Source organism: Euphorbia lathyris, chromosome 1 (genome assembly GCF_963576675.1).
Source record: "Euphorbia lathyris chromosome 1, ddEupLath1.1, whole genome shotgun sequence".
Taxonomy (NCBI): domain Eukaryota; kingdom Viridiplantae; phylum Streptophyta; class Magnoliopsida; order Malpighiales; family Euphorbiaceae; genus Euphorbia; species Euphorbia lathyris.
The window spans coordinates 84,529,206-84,549,266 of NC_088910.1; the positions used below are offsets into that span (position 1 = coordinate 84,529,206).

Genomic DNA, 20,061 nt, shown 5'->3' on the forward strand with positions numbered 1-20,061 from the left:
AAAAGTAATTGAATATCCAGAATATTTCGAACACTGACATGTATCAATATTATTTTACATTGGAATGGTTGATGAAAAACAAATGTAAGGTTTTAATGTGCAAGAATACTAATTAACTGTATTATAATAAATAAGAATATAGAACTAAATAAAAAGATAACATATATTAATAGGAAAAGAATATAATATAGTTAATTTAATTGTGACGTTTAGCTTAAATTGTATATATTTTGTAAACGTTAAGCTTAAATTCGTATTATTTTGTAAACGTTAAGCATATATTGATGCTATTTTGTACGTGATACCTAAATTGATGCTATATTGTAAACGTTAACCCTAAATTGATATTATATTGTAAACGTTAAGTCTATATTAGTGCTATTTTGAACGTTGAGTCTAAATTGGTACTTTCCTAAAAACTTAGATCTATTTTGATAGCTTATCTCATTTTAAAATAAGCTTTTATTTATATTAGAAATATAATAATATATAATAACAAATGCATTTAAATATTTAAATAATCAAAATTAACAAATTTTATGTATTGGAGAAACTAAATTAACAGTAAATATCAGAACCCATAAAAGATAATTAAAAGAAAAAACAAAACCATTGTTTCTTCCTCCTCTTGCGCTTTTGAAAATGGTCCTCGCTTTTTCTATGTCCACATTTTGGGTGCTGAGTTATCCGTCAAGAAAATGGTAGCAACAGCGGCGCTTAACCACCGACCCGCCTTCACACTCTCTTTCTCTCATCTTTCAAACCACCAAATCTGCAAACCCAATTTGCTTCTCCGTCTTCCAGCTTCAAGATCGGTGTTTTTTGGTGGTTTTCGCTCCAGAAAAGCCGAGTCGAAGCGGATGATTGGGCTTGTCGAAACGTCAGCGTTCAGGACTGGGGATAGTGATAATAACCTAGAGCTCATTGAAGAAGAGGCTTTGGTGAAGGATTCCTCCAAGTTTCCTTCTAAATTTATAGCTCAGGGATTGGAACCCACTCTCAATCGTTTGGTTTGTTTCCTTTTTCTTATTTCTTTCATATATTTGTCATTTTACTTCCGTTTCCACTTATTCTATTGCCATACTCAGTCAACAGAACCTATCTTTATCTTCTTTTCTTTTTTGGTTGCTAAGGGTTATATATTGCATGCCATGCCTCAATGAAGTTGGAATTACAACATAAAACAGGGTTTTTTTTTTATTAAAACCAATACTATAACCCATTATCAAATTCATTTCAGAATACATTTTTTTATATAATCATGAAGATAATGTGAATTTGGGTTGTCTTCAAAATCATAATAGTGTCAAATTGCTTGTGTTACTGTACTGTGTCAAAACTTAGGCTTTTCCTCGCAGAAACTATTACTGCGTTAGGTTTTTTTTTTTTAATTAATGCAGAATTCTTACTGATATTGTCATTAAATTATGGTTGAACTTGTGTTGTTACAGAGCAAGTGGTTAGTTTCAGTGTTGTTTGGTGGTTTCATTCTATGGAGGCATGATGTTCAATCATTGTGGATTGCAATGGGGTCCGTATTAAATGCTCTTCTCTCAGTAGGACTAAAACAGATATTAAACCAAGAGAGGCCGTCTGCCACATCAAAATCTGATCCTGGGATGCCATCCTCACATGCACAATGCCTCTTCTACACTGTTGTGTTTTCTATTCTTTCAAGTAATTCTACTGCCTTTTTTGTTTTATATTTTCTATAATTAGGATGAGACTTGCTTTTGTACCTCCAAGTAGTTGCTTAGTGGCTTAATTTTACTGATGATACTATAATTTTAGTGATGATACTATGTCATAACTTGAACTGTTGTTGCAATTTTCAGTGCTATGCTTAAAATTTTGTTTTAAGATCCTTCATTGCAATAAGATTTTAGAACAGACGTCATTTTAAGATGAAGGTATGAATATGCAGAAATATGTCGTGTTATTGCGTAGGAAGCACAACAGGGATACTCCTATGGGTACGGAAAACGACATTTTTTGAAATATAAGATAAAGGTACGGAGGGGACACGCCAAATTTTATATGTAATTATATATATATACATTTGTAATGATTTTTTTCTTAAAAATGTATAAATATCTGAAGCATAAATAACATCGATTACCTCCCCATTGAAATATGAAAGCCGAAAAAGAGAAAAGAAGACTTGATAATCAAAGGGTTTGAATCTGATTAATCCATAGTTGTTAATGGCGCGCCTAAGGCGCATGGCACACAAGGCTCCATGCTTAGCGCCTTAACACCCTCAATTGCGGGCACACTCACCCTGGCGCTCGCCAGGTGCGCCAAGACATAGTGTTCAGAGGTTCGCCAAGGCGCGCCTCTGTGACATATGTGCAGTTTTAGGGGTTTTTAGTGTAGGTTTAATATTCACCTTGGATTAGACACATCTAAGGGTCCAAAATAAGCAAAAAAAAAAAATATATTAAACAGGAAGATACACATTTGAATTAGAAGAGTAAGAGACAAATTCGCAAAGTTACTGAAAGAAAAAGAAGCAAAAGAATTGTGGCATGATGATGAACTTGTGTTTGAAGATGATAATCTAACATGGGGTTCAGTTAGTAGGGCTGCTGGAGTTGAAGAAAGTGCCTATAACACTAGAGGAGTAGGAAAAAAGGCTAAAGTATCATCTTCTAGTGCTCGAGGAAAAGCTCCTGCAGTTCTTCGAGATGAGGAGGAAGAAGAAACTGATTTTGTTGATGAGAATGAGTTTCTTGAGCAAGAGTTTGATGATGTTTTAGATGTCGAGTGTGATAGTCATAGTTATTAAAGGCGCGTGCACCAGGCGCAGGCCTTCGTGCCATGACATCCCCATGGCGTGGTGCAACCGCCATGGCGCGCACCTGGTGTGGCATTTTGCGCCAAGGGGCAGTTGCATAAGGCGCACCTTGGGGAGTTAGGGGAGTTTATGGGGTTTTTTTTACAGTTAGATATCTGGATTATACGTTTGAATTAATTAGAAGAGTAAGAGGCAGCGACAGAGTCTTATTATAAGAGGAAGAAGTTTAGTAGAACAAAACACAGAAAACTAATTCAAACAGAAATAAATCAGCTAAGGGGAATTCGAATTCAACAGGAGTGATGAATTTGGAGAGTTTTGATCAGGAGTAGAACTTAGGATTAGTATTCAACTTTAGCTTTCTAACATGGGGTTTATTTTGCATTTTAAAATTTATTTATGCTTAAGAATATTGTCAATATTCAGTATTTATTGCATTTTCATGTTAGTTTTACAGTTTTATAATTTTTGCTTTTGTAAGTGCGCCTTGTCTCGCTATGGCGTGCGCCAAGGCTCTAGGACCCCTAGCGCCTTAGTGTGTCATGCGCCTTTAATAACTATGGTGATAGTGATGAATGATGCGCAATGAATTTGGAGAGTTTTGATGAGGAGTAACTATGTCAACTTAGGATTTACTATTTAGTTGAACAATTGAACTTTAGATTTAGAATATGAGGTTTATTGCATGTTAGAATTTACTTGTGATCTATGAAGCACTGATACTTCTAAGAGGTCAACGTACGCGTATCCGATACTCCGAGGACGAGGATACAGCTAGGAAGTATCCCCCTTTTTTTTTTTTTCTTTTTTAATTAGGGGTTACACGGAGATACGCTGGGGAGACTTCGGGGAGACTTTTCATAATTAATTAGATAAATTGTAGGGGTTTTAAAAAAAACTTTAAAAATATAAGGGTTATAGAACACATTAAATAAAGTAATATCAATCCACCACCCATTAACAAATTAAAAAACTTTAAAAATATAAGGATTATAGGACTTATTAGTTAATATTATAGATGTTGCTTGTGGTTTTATAATGACTTATGAGTGTTATTTGTGGTTTTATAATGACTTTATGAATGTGATTTGTGGTTTATATATTTATGTATCTTTTAAATTTCATTACAAATGATGTATATATATATTATTAATTATATAAAAAATTTGCCATATCCCCGCCGTACCCGTATCTCATATTTTTTAGAAATGCCGTTTTCTGTACGCGTACCCATATCCGTATCCGTACGCGTACCAGTATTGGTGCTTCATAGCTTGTGATTAAGAATATTGTCATGGTTTAGTATTCATTGCATTTTATTTTAGAATTTATAATTTCTTATAATTTAAGTATTATCATTTATAGTTTTATAAATTTTATTTTTGTTAGTGGCCCTTGTGTCGCTCAGTTACGTGCCATCGCGGTGCGCCATGCGCCGAGGCTCCATGACCTCCTTGCGCCTAAGTGCGCTGTGTGCCTTTAATAACTATGGATTAATCATTGTTGAATGTCGTGGCTGGTAAGGGTTTTAGTTTTAATGTGCAATATGGGTTTTAAATTTGTGTCGAGTGTCCTGGGCGTGTGTGTGTCCCCAGAGTGTCTGATGCTTGTACCGTTAACCTCTTAGAAGTGTCAGTGCTTCATAGGTTATTGCATATAAACAAAACGTGTTAAGAATAAATGAAGATATTTTGGGTTGCATGAACTTAGTCAGATTCCATGGTTGGTTCAAATGATGTCTCCTTTTCAGTTATATCAGCAACTGTCATTGATTTATTCCTCCAAAGTCTGTGAACCAAAATCGGATGAGCATTTCTGTGAACAAGTCTTCCATTACTTCCTTACAAAGTTCTAAAAAGTGTTGCATAATTCATTCCTACCGTAAAAATTGGGTGCTGTTTGCATATTTCTCCAAGTGTATATTCATTGTGGGTGTGTTTGAACAATTGCATTTGGTCCTCGCTAGTAAATTATTGGCATGTAGATTCTGTTACTGATTTTTTTCCTGAATGTTGTTGCAGTTACTGAATCATTTGGAGTAAATGAATTTACCTTGATCACAAGTGCTCTTACTTTGGCATCCGGTTCATACTTCGTGAGTATCAATTTTAACTGTTACCTTAATCTAGCATATGTCTGTATATATTTTTCACTTTGTGTATGTTACAAAACAAAAATGATGAATAGGTTTGTAAATTACTTAAACGAAAGGAAAGCTTATAGAGCCTCCAATTCAATTCGAAGTTTCTTTACTCATTGAAACTCAAAATTTAATCTATAGTTAAATTGATGCAACTTATGATGAGTTACAATGATAGTAGACTCTGTAGCTCTTCCCTGCAGTTGGTATAATTTGCAAAATCTCTTTGATTCTGCTTACTGATGATTATCTCTATGTTATTGCAGTCATGGTTACGGGTCTCGCAGAAGTACCATACAATGAGTCAAGTAGCAGTTGGTGCTGCTGTTGGTTCTGTGTTCTCATATTTGTGGTATTGGTTATGGCAATCCGCTGTGCTAGATGCATACAATTCCTCTTTATGGGTTCGTATAATTGTTGTTTCAGCAGGTTGTGGATTCTGCCTAGGATTTCTTTTATATGTGATACAACATTGGCTCAAGGACGAAGAATGAGAACACTTCCACGGCAATGAGTTTTTCGGTATTGAAAGTCGGGTGAGACAGGTCATTTTATTGTTATGAAAGTGAAGGCCTGCTTGGTATAGAAGAACACAACTCCTATAACAACTTATCTTTATCTAAGGTCTGCTTGAATCGTTGTCTTTGCACAATTGAAGGAATATGAACAGAAGCGCAACCTAAAGGGTGACTTAGAATCCAACTGGCATGGGAACTGATTGATAAATCTGAATTTGACGAGACACTGATACATGCTTCTTTTTGCAGTTTGTATAAACTTATACGGATGTCTGATGGAACTAAAAAAAAATGAATACATGTATGTTGCGGAATCAGAATCGGAATGGATATTTATTTATTTTGTTTGGTTTAATCCGGAATCGGAATACAATTAATTTTAGATTACTAAAAATTAAAAAAAAAAGTTTTAAATTATTTGCATTATAATAATAAATAAGAATTATAATGAGGTAACTGCCATTTTATACCGTAACTGCAATTAATATAAGTAACTACTAATTAACTTGAAAAACGTGGGAATTTTTGTTTTTTTAGTAAAAAAATGTGAGGTAACTAAATTTTAATTTGATTCATTGGAATCAGGGTTAGAGAGGGGAATGAGTTAATGGGAATTTTATTCCCATTCTATAACTAATTGTGAATAACCAAACATAATCAATTGGAATATTTCTATTTCATTCTCATTTCATGGTGTTTTTTTACCTAAACAAACACCCCCTAAGTGTTTTTACTAGTTGCGGTTCACTTAGAGGAAATTGTTTAATAGACCTGCATAAACGATGTCGTTTCTCTGCTTCTATGGGTAACTTAAATGAACTTTGAATGGTAATTTAGTTTACTTTGTTTTCCGTGTTTGAGCGAGGAATTGATGAGATAATTAGAGAGACACGACTTTTCTATTGTACGATAGTCACAATTACTAATAACCATTAATTTTATGTAAGTGATTCGACTTATTTCATTTAATTTGTATACTGTATACCAAAGACAAGAAAAATTATAACGGTAAATAGGAATCGATGTGTAAAATTAGGAAGAGATGAATTAGTGTTTTTTTCTTGATTCTCGGAAGATGATATATGATAAATAAATTAAAACAAGATAATATAGGATAAATAAATTACAACATAAGCAAAGGTTCATCCGAATCCAATATCATGGGCCTGAATCAAAAGCCCATATAAAAACAAGTTGAATGAGCTGAGTTGTACCGTTGAGAAGAAACTTTAACAAGAAGTCATCTAGTTTCTCATGTGGACCAATGGGAGCTTCGGATCTTAAAGGTATGCTCCTATTACCTAGATCACGCCAGTTATTACGAAGCGATATAAAGAGAAAGGAGTCGGAAGTCAATCAACAGTCTACATGTGGAAAGACACGTGATCGAATCCAATCAGAAGCAGCCACGTGTAAAGTACATTACATTTTAGGTATGTGATTATCAATAAATAGCCTTGGAAACTGAGCTCAAGGTATGTTCACTATTCACAAATTCTCATTAAGTGCTTTCAAGTTATTACTTATTCCTAAGTACTTTACTCATTTAAGCATCAGAGAGGGGACGCCAAATTCCGGCTCCTCCTTGACTGTTTGTTGTTGATTGAGATCATTGGAACACAGACCAGAAAGTGTATTCAATTGGTGTGGTGAGCATGGACGATTTTTGTGGAAATGACTCATTTACACAGTTTCGTAGTTCAACCAGTTCTCCAACAAGCTGTAAATATTCCAAGCACATTGGCTGCACCTAATCGTGACCTATTTAATTCTAGCAATAATCCTCTGGAACCGTTGCACATTTCTCCAGCTCTAGATTAGAGGATTGATGCTTGTTTGGGATCCTTGGACCACGACCAACGTCGGTTTATGGGTGGCCTTACGAAATAGTTGATATACAGCATCGGACCATCCAGGAGTCCATGAACATTCTCAGAGCGGAGCATGCAACTTAGATGGAAGTCATGAGAATTGAGCTGAAGGAGGCAAAGGAAGCTGGTAGGTATGGAGACAGACATGGATCAACGACTTGTTCTACATGACACCATGACGCCCAGACTTGTCCGAATAAGAGAGGATTCTCAGCCTAAAGTGATCTGTGGGAGATCCAAAAAGTGCATGTCAGATTCCAAAACATGTAGGTTCAAGATCTCCAAAGCGACGTAGAGCATTCGTCATGATTCCACTTAATCCTTGATTCTTCGTTACGAAACACACATGAAAAGACTGAAGGTTTCCAAATCTCTAGATCAAAGAAACCAAAGGCAAAAACAAAAACCGAAGGTAGAAGATCGAAGTTCTTTGAAGGAAGAGGTTTATAATCTCATCAGAAAGGAGCTTCGGATACTTCTCTCGGTGCAGAAATCATGCTATGAAGGATGAAGGGTTAGAATCAAGAATGCCAGACACTACTAATGTGGATACTTCTCTCAGTGCAGAAATCATGAGTCAACTTATGCCAAAAGGATTCAAATATCCATTTCTCAAACACTATAATGGTGACCGAGCCTACTCTTCATGTGAAATTTTTTATCAGGGCTCTTCAGAATATGACGGCAACAGATGCCCTCACATGTTGATTATTTTTAACAACTTTGAGAGGTTTAGGTGCCTATTGGTATGACCAGTTGTTTCCTGGATCCATCGGGTCCTTTAAGCAAATGTCTAAAGTATTTTCTGATAATTTCATTAGTTCCATCTCGGAGAGCTAGGCGATGCAAGATTTGAATTAACTTGTGCAAGAGCTTAGTAATAGAGATTAAGTTTGTTTCATCAGTTGAAGGAGTCTAAGCACGCCAGGCTCAGAGACGAGCATAAAAGGAACAATCAGATCGAAATTATACTCCCATAAACGCTCCTCGAAAGGATATTCTCTATTGGGTGGAGTCAAATAGACAACACATCCAATATCCCCTAAAGCTGAAAGCATCAGGCTGAATGCATAACAACTTATAAGAGTGAAGGACACGATATATAAGATTGCAGGCAGCTAGCAGTTGAGTTAAACAAAAATGGTTGAGGCAAGAAAACTAGTTAAATTGCTAAAAAACGCTATCAAACTTAGAGAATCTAAAGATAACCATCATGCTGAACAAGCCCCAGGGGTGTGATAAATGTAATAGCTGGTGGGCCGAAGGAAGACCATTCGGTGAAAAGGAAGAGAGTTCATAAAGATCAAGAAAGGATTGCTGAGTCAAGATCTGAATTCTCCTTTGGCAGTTTTTCTCGTTAGGCACATAACTGAAATCTTGTTGGAAGAGTTTTCGTTGATACTAGAAGCTTAGTAAACATTATCACCTGAAAACCTTATGAGGCACTACATCTTAATCCGGAGAAATTAATGTTGGGGTTTTGTGTCCTATAGTCAATTGTTGCAGGATACAAACTTATTGTAAATGAATTGTTCTTTATATCATTTGTTTTAATGAGATATATGTTTTATAACTATATAAAGGCAATCCCTTTTAAGCACTAAATAAAGTCTAATAAAAGGAAATCCGTAAGTTTGTTTAAAGTGATTATAAAGTGTTCATACAAGAATGAAGTGAGACAAAACTTTATAATAAACTAATAAACTTAAAACCACCCCAAGTCAAGTGATATATTTAGGATTGATATATCACAGTTGAGACTTGTATGTAACAATGTCTTCTGTCCGACAGAAAGCTGATCTCACAAGCTTCACATATATAGATATCTGGACAGTTACATAGATCCGGTGAAACGTTGTTCATTAGGATTGGGGATCCGACTTGAGATAACAGGATGGGTAGATTCATCCTTGTCACTTGTTCATCTCATTGGTATTAATAGGTATAACTAATCCTCAGACTCAAAGGAATGTTAATTGGTCATCCTGAATTACTGAATGTGAGACTTTGATCGCGTGGTCCCACGATCCTTAACAGAGATGACTCTGGGGTGTGAACTGCAAAGGTTGGGTGTCACAAGAGGTAATGTCAGGGTAGTTATACATTGGATTGAGCATTTATCACTCCCGATGAATGGGAGATACATCCAAGGATCGCTTGTGGAAGACTCGACTCTAAACCCTTGCAAGGTGATAGCTTAAGAGTAGAAATTCGGATTTCACTTAACCTATCTTTTGAGTTGACTCGGCCAATAATAAGTAAAATGAACGTCTCGCTATATGTGACTTGACATTACCTATAGTCATAAGATTCAGTTCAAGGATGTAGTTGATAAAGGATCGTATTATACCGTAACTAATACGGAAGGGTTAACGGCAGAATCAACCTGTCTTCTTAACGGACTCTGGGGGAATAATTACGGACATGCCGATAACATGCTCTGTTCATCATTCCGTTATGCAAGAATTAAATATAATTCTTGAAGAAATTAATTTAATAGTTGCATACGGCCAGAAGTAGTAAGGACCTAATGGATCACACATAAGACTTGGAAACAAAAGAGAGATGGATCTGATTAATAGGTGGAAGCCCAATTGAGCCCAGTAAGGCCCACATGGATAGGGGGGTCGAAATTTATATATATGATTAGGGAAGGAATTAATTTATTCCACTAATCCTAATTTGATTAGGATTATGAATTAAATTAATTAAGAGATAATTAAAGTAGGAGTTTTAATTAGATTAATATGCTCCTATTATTATCTAACTAGGTTACTTATTATTATCCTAATTATATTAGACATATAGTAAGATAATAATTAGAAATCCTATTCTGAATTGGATTCGTATTAAGTGACTTATTCCTATCTAACTAGGTTTAGATACAACCTAATATATATACCCCTACCCTAATGAATTTCGACACACTAATTCCTCCCCCCCTACAAGTGATTTTCGAAATTGCTTCTGGAGAGAGAAAGAAAGAATTCCCATCCCCAAGTTCGTGGACAAGAATTCATTCGGGATTCCATCGATTGATTAATCTAATTCATCCATCTTTCTCCTTGATCTTGTGTTGGTTAATTAGAGGTAATCTATTTTGGTTACATCTCATAAGGGTTGATTCTAATTTAACCTCACCGTGTTCACGAAAGAAGAAAAACAATCAATAGGGAGAAATTCGTTTTTCTTCGCCTACATCAGGCCAGTTCACTATTTCGAGGATTCCCGGAGATTGAACCGTCGGATCGTCGCGATGTTTGGACAGTAGCTTCTAGACATATTCTTCTACGTTTCCACCGAAGGGATTGTCGTTCGGAGGTCTGGAAGGTCTGTTTCGAATAGGGGCAGATTGGTAAACAGTTTACATCTCCTTTGAAGTTGTGGGCACTTCGTTTGCAACGGTAGATTGATCATCGAAAGGTATATCTTCTTATCCCTCTTTATATGAAATAACGATTAACGGATCCTATGGTTAAAAGGAAGTAGGCTAAAATTTTTATATTTCCGCTGCTATACCTTAGCCCTATTTCCAACAATTAATTCCTGCTTTGTCGCCTTTATAATGGGAATATTCGAACATTCGATACCCTTACTCAGTACGACACAAATCAGAATCTCCATCGGGGATGGACCTATCAAATGGCACATAACAACTGAGTTTTGCCATATAATATAATCATTGGGCGTTCGCTTCTGTTTGAGTCAGCATGTGCTTTGTCCATACATCACCTCGCATGGAAAATACCAATAAAAGGTGGCATAACGGTGGCTCAAGGCAATCAAGTTGTGGCCCAGGAAACTTATATTGCACCTTTAAATATAAAGCTGATGCAAGATGTTATTGAAGAGGAAATAGAAAGGATAGAGCCAATTGGTACTTTAGAAACAGTATGGTTGGCCGAACGAAAGTTCATCCAGATTGCTGTGGAAATTCCACAGCAGCCGAAGGTAGATATAGTGACAAGTTCAAAAACCAACGTTAGTGCCTTTGCCAGGTGTCCCGAAGATGTAACATGGGTATCCTCTGATCTCATGAAGCACTCTTTAAATGTCACCCAGATGCTACTCCGGTCATTCAGAAGAAGGGAATCATGGGATTGAAAAGTAGATAGTCATTAAAGTCGAAGCAAAAAAAAGCTCATGGACTGTAAGCACGTTAAGAAGGTCATCTAAACAAAATGGATTGCTAATGTTGTTCTGGTAAAAAAAGGTAAATGGTAAATGGTGTCTATGTGTTGATTTCACCGATCTAAACAAATCATGTCTTAAGGATTCATACACATTTCCATGCATTGACATGTCGATAGACTTGACTGCGAGTTACACAATTTATTCACTTATAGATGTTGCAGCTGGGTATCATCAAATTCCCATGGATCTAGAAGATATTCCCATGTATCATCAAATAAAGTTAAAATTTATGTAGATGACATGACTTTTAAAAGTTGATCAGTTAAGGAGCATTGCTACAGACCTGGCCACCGTCTTCGCTACTCTACGGGAGCACAACCTTAAGCTTGATCCAGATAAGTGTACATTCGGTGTATCTTCGGGAAAGTTTTTGGGTTTTATGATCTCTCAAAAGGGCATCAAGGCAAATCTAGATAAAATCCAGGCTATCATCAATATGGACCCTCCAAAAATGATAAATGATGTTCATAAGCTGAATGGTGCGATGAATGCTTTGGGGCGTTTCATCTCATGTTCGGCGAAGCGATGTATGCCATTTTACAAAAGCCTTAATAGCTCCAAGAATTTTGAATGGATGGAAGAATTCCAAACGTCTTTTGAGCAGTTAAAGCTTTTTCTAGCTTCATCTCCGTTACTTACCAGATCTATGTCTAGTGAAACTCTATACTTGTACATAAGTGTAGCTGATGATTCGGTATGAACTGGACTAATCCATGAGGAAGGGACTAAGCAATTCCCAGTATATTATGTCAGCATGGTCCTCAAAGATGCAGAGGTCATGTATCCGAAGTTGGAAAAATTAGCATTTGGGGTAGTAATCACTGCGCAGAAACTACGACATTATTTCCAAATCCATTCAATCATGGTAAGAAGAGATATGCCTCTGAGAAAAGTGTTGCAAAGACCTGGAACTTCTGTATGAATTGCGGAATGGGCTCTGAAACTTACAGAGTTCGACATCCGCTACAAGCCTCGAAAAGCTTTTAAGGCGCAAGCATTATCTGATTTTTTAGTAGAAATTGCAGAAGACAAAGGTAAGCTTGCAAAGCCCTATGAGGTTTGGGAAATATTCATTGATGGAAGTTCAAATAAAGATGGAGCCGGAATTGGGGTCTTCGTACAAGGTCCCCATGGTATAAACCTCAAATATGCAGCCACTTTAGACTTTATAGCATCTAATAATATGGCTGAATATAAAACCTTGTTGCAAGGTCTTTAGATCCTCAATGTAATTAAACTGGACAAAGCCATTTTGAAGAGTGATTCCAAACTTGTAGTTTAGCAATTAACGGAGAACTATGAAGCTAGGGATGATATCATGAAGAAGTATTTGTTGATCGTTAAGTAGTTGTTGCAAAAGGCAGAAGGACAAAGCCTAAAAGTACAAAGAATTCCAAGGGAAGAGAATGACGAAGCAGATCATTTGGCAAAGCTAGCATCAACCCCTAACGGGTCTTGCCTTTGCTCTTGCTGAATTGAAAGAATTCTCACTACAAGTATTAATCGTGAAGAAATCCTGGTACTGGATAATATTAAAGAATGGTTTTACACTATTTTTTTCTTATCTTATTATAAGAGCACTTCCAGAAAATAAAAACAAACTGATCAAAGTTCTCGGAAGGTAGGGAGATATTCGGTAATTGAAGGCATTTTATACGAAGATCTTTCGATCAGTAATGGTTGAGATGTGTGGGGTTCGAAGAAAGCAAGTTTATTTTACAAGAAATTCATGTGGTGTACGTGAAAGGGAGGATCCTTTACTGATCGAAAATCGCTAAGGATGCGGCAGAACTAGTACAAGAATGCTTAGTCTGCCAGCATTTTGCACCAATTGTAAGATCTCCGATGGTAGTTATGACAGTGCTTCAGCCAACTTGGTAATTCTTAGTGACTCCTCAAATCATTAAAGTCTCTTCATCCTCTTTGTTATTGAATAACTCCTAGTGTATTTTATTTTGCTCCTCTCATTATTTATAAATATAATAATATTTAGTAATTTTAATAATAAAATAATAAATAAAAAGTGAATACAATGAGTATTATTGAAGATGATATATCTTAATCATTAAAAATTTGGTTATATTATTTTTAGATATTGCATTGGTAGTTTTTTTTCCTCTTTATAACTGCTGATAGATTTGATAAATAAAAGATACTAATTGATTTTTCTATTCAAAATGTATCAAGCAAATTTTATTTAAAATTGAAAGATAAAAATAGATAAAAAAAAATGTAACACACAATTTGTTTCTTTATCAAAACTGTGGCAACAAAGGCTGCAATTTACGCCCACGCCTATGATATGGTATACGCGTTATAGATACAAAATATACAGGAATATTCATATAGATTTTAATGATTAAGTGAATTTTATCATTTACTGTTAGATCTAGATTTATTAAATCTAAACCGCATAATATTTTGAATCTCCACCTTACGATTCTAATAAGTCCAGATTTAGGTTATTAAAGTCGATGTGATCAAAACGATAAAACATATGTATCCTTTTTTTCTAGAAAGTTTTTTTTTTTTTTTTTAAGGCGTTGTATATATATTATTTCCGGAAAATTCGTTTCTTTTATGAACCAAAATTTGTTTTTCTCTTTTGATAATCTGATCGAAAATCATTGCTTCCTCGTTTCTTTTGGTTGGATTTGGAAATGGTCGTCTTTTAACGATCGAATACTTGATTCTTTGGCTGGTTGTTTTTTTTTTATCAGTAACAGAATTTTTTCTTCTTTTCGAATTTCACCATCATCATCAACCTATTTTCCAGGTAATCAATTGCTATCTTCTCCTTTGAATTTGTGTGCTTCTTGATTATTCTTGGATTCTGTTATCCAGATTTGACGTTTTTGGTTAATATGATATGATATCAAGGTCAATTTGATTGTCTCAATATGTCAGATCACTAAGTGATTTCTATCAATTCTCTTAAGATATCATTTGATTTCTGGCCTTTTTTAATATCCCGCATAACTCTAAATCTGAAACTCTTAACCCTAAATTACCCATTGTTTTATTTTAATGCGAATTTTGAAACTCTCCATGTTCATTCTAACATGAATGTACTAATTTGTGCAACACCTGTCCAGCAACTTACTTCAACTGGCTCACTCTCCTGTGATTTTCTTGGTTAGTATTCAAATTGTGCAAGGTTTAGTTGTGATTTTAATATCTGTTTCTTCTTTGTTGATGGTACAGGTAATGGGAATCAGTAAAACAGAAATAAATTTGACGAGGTTGCTTGCAGCTGCACCTCAGCAACAAAATCAAGCGAAGCTTATTCATGTATGTTCGTAAGTCTTGGTGTTGAAGCTACTTTTCCTTATAGTGGTTCCTGGCCTTAATTTATGCTTTTCTTTGGTTTGTAAGATCTGATTTCTATAGTTCTCATTAGCTCTGAAGGATGATCTTGTATCCATCATTTCCTTCTCTTCATTTGGCAATCTAATTGTTTTCCATTGATTAAGTAAACGATGGATTTTGCAGTATGTTGCTACTTTACGAGAACTATTGGAACAACTGGCGGAAGAGAGAACTCAAGATGGCTTGCCTCGGTCTGTGCTTTATTAATTTCTTCTTTTAATTTTTTTTAGCAAGTTGGGAGCTTCCTTTATATTTGCGACGACAACTAAATGTTTTAAAAAAAATAACTGCTCAAAATCTTCACAGATTTATCAAGTTTTTTTTAGCCCGAGACACATTTTCTTCCTTTGCATTTGAGTGATTGCTTTCGTGATATTTATCCTTTGTTGAAGAATGAATAAAAAATGCAATACAAGATTTTTTATGCAATACAAGATTTTTTACCTTAATGCTAAAATGGTTACAAACTTTCTTTTTGGCAGTGAAAACAAGTTTTCTCTCAGAAGTGGTCAAAACTCAAAGATTCTGTACTAATTCCTAATTGTTATTTATAATGGTGCTCTAACTTCCTTTTCTTAATATGTCTCGGCAGGGTTTCGAAGGCCAAGATGAATGATTATTCAGAGAAGGTTGAAACAATTGCTTTCAGATTAGCTGATCCATTGGTGAGTTTTATGCCCTATTAATTATGTGTTGATTGAAGAAATTATTAGGCTGCTACTGTGCAAAGTTATAATTGCTGACCATATGTTGTGATTGTCAGCTCAAAGTTCGGGTATCTAAAGATCATGTTGCTCTGAATTCTTCCAAAGAAACTCTTGATGCAGATGGAGAAACTCAGTTCCCCTCTTCTCCTGGCTTGAGAAGAAGATTTGTGTAAATGAATCTCCTAATAATTGTTGCTTTTCTTTTCTCCTTTGACTTCCTTTTCTGATTGTAACTTTATTTCTTTTGAATTGACTGGCTCATCAAAACAGGGCAGTATCAAATGTTGAAGACAGAATTCATGAGACAACTCATGTTGATTCGTCGGCACCTGTCAAACTGGATACTGCTGCAAAGGCACACATTGAAAAGCACAGGTTCTTATGCACGATTCAACTGTGTACATTCAACCATTATGTATTTTTAACTAAATGTAATTGTAACCAAAATTATAAATTGGTGTGCTCTTGGACATGTGATGTTTTCAAATAAATATGATATGATACAAGTTTTACATGGTTCTGGTTGAGTGCCTCATCACCACTTACAGTTTATTGTGTGCTTTATACCTATATATGGTGCAACCCTTCTAATTTGATCAAAAGACAGTAGGAATGGGGATCCATTGCTAAATCTGCATTTGGTGAATAATCGTGATGCTAGTTTGAACTCGTGCTTTAACATATTTGAATGATTTATGTGGTCTGTCTTTTATTGTATAGTGGCCGGCCGCATGTGTTTTTAAGTTAACCTGTTTCACATATTTTATGGTTTAAAGTTCTTATAATCTTTTTTTTTTCCTGTAACAGGAAGCTTCAAGACGACTTGACTGATGAAATGGTCGGTTTGGCACGGCAACTCAAAGAAAGTAGTCTCTTGATGAGCCAGTCCCTACAAAATACTGAAAAGGTGACGGTATTTAATGCCTTGTGGGGCTTACATAGTTTCTTGAATTTATGTTTGTTATGATTCTGTGAAGATTTGCAATATTAGTCATGAACAACAGTATGTAGAATACATTTCAAATGTTTGGTTTGGACAATACACTAGTCCATAACTTGTTGGTAGAACTTCACAAATGATTCTCTAATATGTTATGGGATTCAAAAGTAGTAGGGTATAGACTTGTGGCATTCTTCATATGTTATTTTTGCTTTTTTTTTAAACCAAAAAGAAAACGAAAAATTTCTGTTATCTAATATTTCAAACTGATAACCACAGCTACAATATCCTACCTTTTTTTTCCTGAAATAGTTCTGCAGTTGTTGGCGCATTACAATTTATTGATATTGTGGTGGAAGATGATATTTTGGCTAGTGTGTCAGTCATAATAAGTTTCTGCATAGAGTGATGCAGCATATTTAGAAATAAAATAATGATGTTGATTCTGAGCACCCAGCAATCGTCAATCATCCTTACTCGTTCATTCAATAGAAATTCAAGATTGAGCAAGAAATTAGAGGAACTCTCTATAGGGTTTTAAGTTTTTTATTCCCAAATGTGCTAGCTCAAGCAAATCAGACAGGTGTCCTTGCATCGTAAGACAGAATGTTTATATTCTTTAATATAGGCTACTGTCCGGTGCTCGAGGATTTGTTGAATAATGAGGAATCCTAGCTTACGTAGTTCAGTGTCCTAAAAGTTTTTTTTAATATTGAGAATCATAACAGTGTCCAAAGAGTGTTTATATTCTTTATCTGCTTAGTCAGTTTGGGGTTTCTGTGCACAAATGAGTCCATAAAATAGATAACTGCTTATCAGTTGGCCTATTTGCACAAATGATGACAGAAATTGCACCATGCAAGATGTATCTCTAACTTTTTTGTCAACATGAACTTGAAGTCAGTTGGACTAGGCTAAGAATTAGTGAGATATGAGACAATGTAATGCATCAACTTAGAGAGTAAAAGGAATGGTTAAAATAGTAGTAGAAAAGTGGAAGGGTGAAGCTGAAATTAGTATACTTGGTAGTTTCATCAGTGGAGCTTGCCTGCCTGATAATTTTGTTTTAGTGCAGATACTTGATTCGACAGAGAAGGCTGTTGAGCAGAGCTTGGCTAGCACAGGTCGTGCCAATGTACGAGCCATGGAGGTGTACTCAAAAACTTCCAAGACCACATGCTTCACATTTCTCGTGATTTTTCTAATGACGTGTGTTTTTGTAATGGTTGTACTTCTGATTCGTGTGACCTGAAATGTCTCTGTCTATGGGAATGGGATGAGCGAATCTACCTTAAATGCTAGAAACAGCGAGATGCATAGCTACAATTTTACAATGTATTCTTGCATATAAACCATTGTTGCAACGAAGAATGAGGAGAAAGCAGCAGAACAAGGTTGCATAGTTGCTGTCATGTTTCAGGAAGCAGCTGAATTCATCACACGGTCGATAACTTGGCAGGACGGGAAGAAAAGTGAATTAGTTTCAGTTTGTAAGATGGGAGAGAGTTTGTTAAGAGTTAGTTGATGATATAACAGTGTATTTTGTTATACTTATATATAGCATTCATTCCCTTATCAAAGTTTAGTTTTCCTTTAATCTAATATGGTATCTGAGTTTACATGAAAACTTATTTTATATCCTTTTATCCTTTTGTGTGAAATATGGATACAAATCTCCATATTTTGCATTTCTCTGCATCATGGACCCATTTTTTTTTTATCCCATATGAAAGGGTTAGGCTATACTTATTTTGTTTTTTACAAAGTAAGACTTACTTTAACAAAGTAAAACTCATCCGATGTTAGAAAAAACAAAATAAAGCTACTTTGTCAAAAACAAAGTAAGCATAGAAGGTATCCATATGAAAAACTAAGGGCACGTTTGTTTTACCTACTGTTTGCTGTTGTTGTTTGCTGTTACGGTTTGCTGTTTGCTGGTTGCTGTTAGAAAAAGCTGTTTTTCCAAAAAGACTGCTTTTCAGGTGTAAAAAGCAAACAGGAAATCACTGACCAAACAACTAAACGCCTAAAACTCTGCCTTTTAAAATGAAAAGACAAACATGAGGTGAAAAGTAGGTAAACAAACGCCTTTAAGTTTGCAAAATGCAGTGGATTTTATTCATTTTATTTATTTATTTTATGTAACTCACCTATTCTTATAAATTAATGTATCTCCTCCCCTCAAGAGGTTGTAATTTTTTTAATCTTTTTTTTTTTCCGTTATGTTTGTATGGCATCACTAGTAATAATAAAATGGATTTAAAATGAATTAATTTCGATAAGTGGACAAGTGTTTGATACTCTATCTATCTGAATTAGGAATTGATTCCACAACTATTTAAGCTGGTATATAAGAAAAGCTGACTTTCACGACAATATTTCTAACATCCCTATGCTATTCACCCACCCTTTTTTAGGGTTATATCAACTTATCAACTTACTGAGGGCAATATAGTTGATTCTATATAATTTGTGTGTAACTATAAAATCTTATCTTATCTCTGTATTTTTTTTGTTGTTTGTTTTACGTGTTTAATTGTGTTTTTATACCTGCGCCTAAACAAAATGTTCAATTTTTTTTTATGTAAATGTACGAGTTATCATCTGAATGGTCCAGCACTCATTTTTACGTATCTATATAAAATTTCTCAAAATTAAATTAGATTTAAACTACAAAAATAAAATTGAGTCATTTTGAACAAATTTATTGTTTACCCTATATTGATCAAGTTAGATTTTTTAATTAAATAAAAATAAATAAAAATAGTTCCAACGGTGGAAAGCATTTATGATAGGAATAGTTCCGGCGACCGGGAGCTGCCCCCTCCAGCTCCCTTATCTCTATCCCTTGTTGGTGATGATGGGAAATTCGAACATAAAAAAAAAAATTGTTACTGATAAAAAAAACCAATCAGTCAAAGAATCAAGTATTCCATCGTTTTTCAAATCCAACCAAAAGAAACGAGGAAGCAATAATTTTCGATCAGATTATCAAAAGAGAAAAAAAAAATTGATTCATAAAAAAAAAATTTTGGGAAAATATATATATAAGAAACGCATATACCATGTCATATGTGTAAATCGCAGCTATTGTTATTAAAGTTTTGAGAACTTACCTATGATCTTAGAGGTCATGGGTTCGAATCACATAGGTGGGGTGGGGTGGGGTTTTTTCTTTAATGTAATTTTTCTTTGTTTAATGTAAGTGCATTGCCTTTGAAACCCTTCGAAACACCGTTGTGGATGGTCAACTAGACTTTTTTGTCTTTTTGAGAAAGGAGATCATTAAATTCTCATAGAACGTAAAATAATCCACGAGTCTTTCCAGGCGCTTGTAAAACCTAATTAGGTGCCAATTGCCTCTCTAATAGAATCAACATATTCAAGATCAATATGAATAATAGAGAAACAGATCAAAGAACACCAAAAAGCTTGTTTCCAAAAAAAACACAAATTCCACCACTATTAGCAATCCACGAATAACAACCTTCAAAACCGATTGTATTGTGAATAAATTCAATACTG

At 35.0% G+C, this 20,061-nt stretch overlaps 2 protein-coding genes across 3 annotated transcripts; both read left to right on the top strand.

Moving 5' to 3' along the window:
- The first annotated feature begins 599 nt into the window (after positions 1-599).
- LOC136204210 (lipid phosphate phosphatase epsilon 2, chloroplastic) lies at positions 600-5,810 on the top strand. 2 transcript variants are annotated; one of them, XM_065995430.1, is made up of 5 exons: positions 600-1,010; positions 1,452-1,677; positions 4,819-4,892; positions 5,204-5,289; positions 5,367-5,810. In XM_065995430.1, exons 1-5 carry the CDS (start codon positions 699-701, stop codon positions 5,449-5,451), a joined length of 783 nt encoding a protein of 260 aa, XP_065851502.1. In that variant the 5' UTR covers positions 600-698; the 3' UTR covers positions 5,452-5,810. The 2 variants fall into 2 exon arrangements, with proteins under 2 accessions (XP_065851502.1, XP_065851495.1); XM_065995423.1 differs by having other exon boundaries at positions 604-1,010; positions 5,204-5,810.
- Positions 5,811-14,092: 8,282 nt separating this feature from the next.
- On the top strand, positions 14,093-18,138 carry LOC136204226 (uncharacterized). Its single transcript, XM_065995438.1, has 8 exons — positions 14,093-14,296; positions 14,725-14,811; positions 15,013-15,080; positions 15,482-15,554; positions 15,653-15,765; positions 15,867-15,971; positions 16,404-16,503; positions 17,612-18,138. The coding sequence occupies exons 2-8, from the start codon at positions 14,728-14,730 to the stop codon at positions 17,786-17,788; spliced, it is 720 nt and encodes a 239-aa protein (XP_065851510.1). The 5' UTR covers positions 14,093-14,296; positions 14,725-14,727; the 3' UTR covers positions 17,789-18,138.
- The last annotated feature ends 1,923 nt before the right edge of the window (positions 18,139-20,061 follow it).

Coding starts and splice junctions, on each gene's coding strand:
- LOC136204226 (XM_065995438.1), top strand. CDS start 14,728: ATGGGAATCAGTAAAACAGAAATAAATTTGACGAGGTTGCTTGCAGCT. Junction 15,081..15,481: donor ACTCAAGATGGCTTGCCTCG/GTCTGTGCTTTA, acceptor ATGTCTCGGCAG/GGTTTCGAAGGCCAAGATGA. Junction 15,766..15,866: donor GGCTTGAGAAGAAGATTTGT/GTAAATGAATCT, acceptor TCATCAAAACAG/GGCAGTATCAAATGTTGAAG.
- LOC136204210 (XM_065995423.1), top strand. CDS start 699: ATGGTAGCAACAGCGGCGCTTAACCACCGACCCGCCTTCACACTCTCT. Junction 1,678..4,818: donor TGTGTTTTCTATTCTTTCAA/GTAATTCTACTG, acceptor ATGTTGTTGCAG/TTACTGAATCATTTGGAGTA. Junction 4,893..5,203: donor TGGCATCCGGTTCATACTTC/GTGAGTATCAAT, acceptor ATGTTATTGCAG/TCATGGTTACGGGTCTCGCA.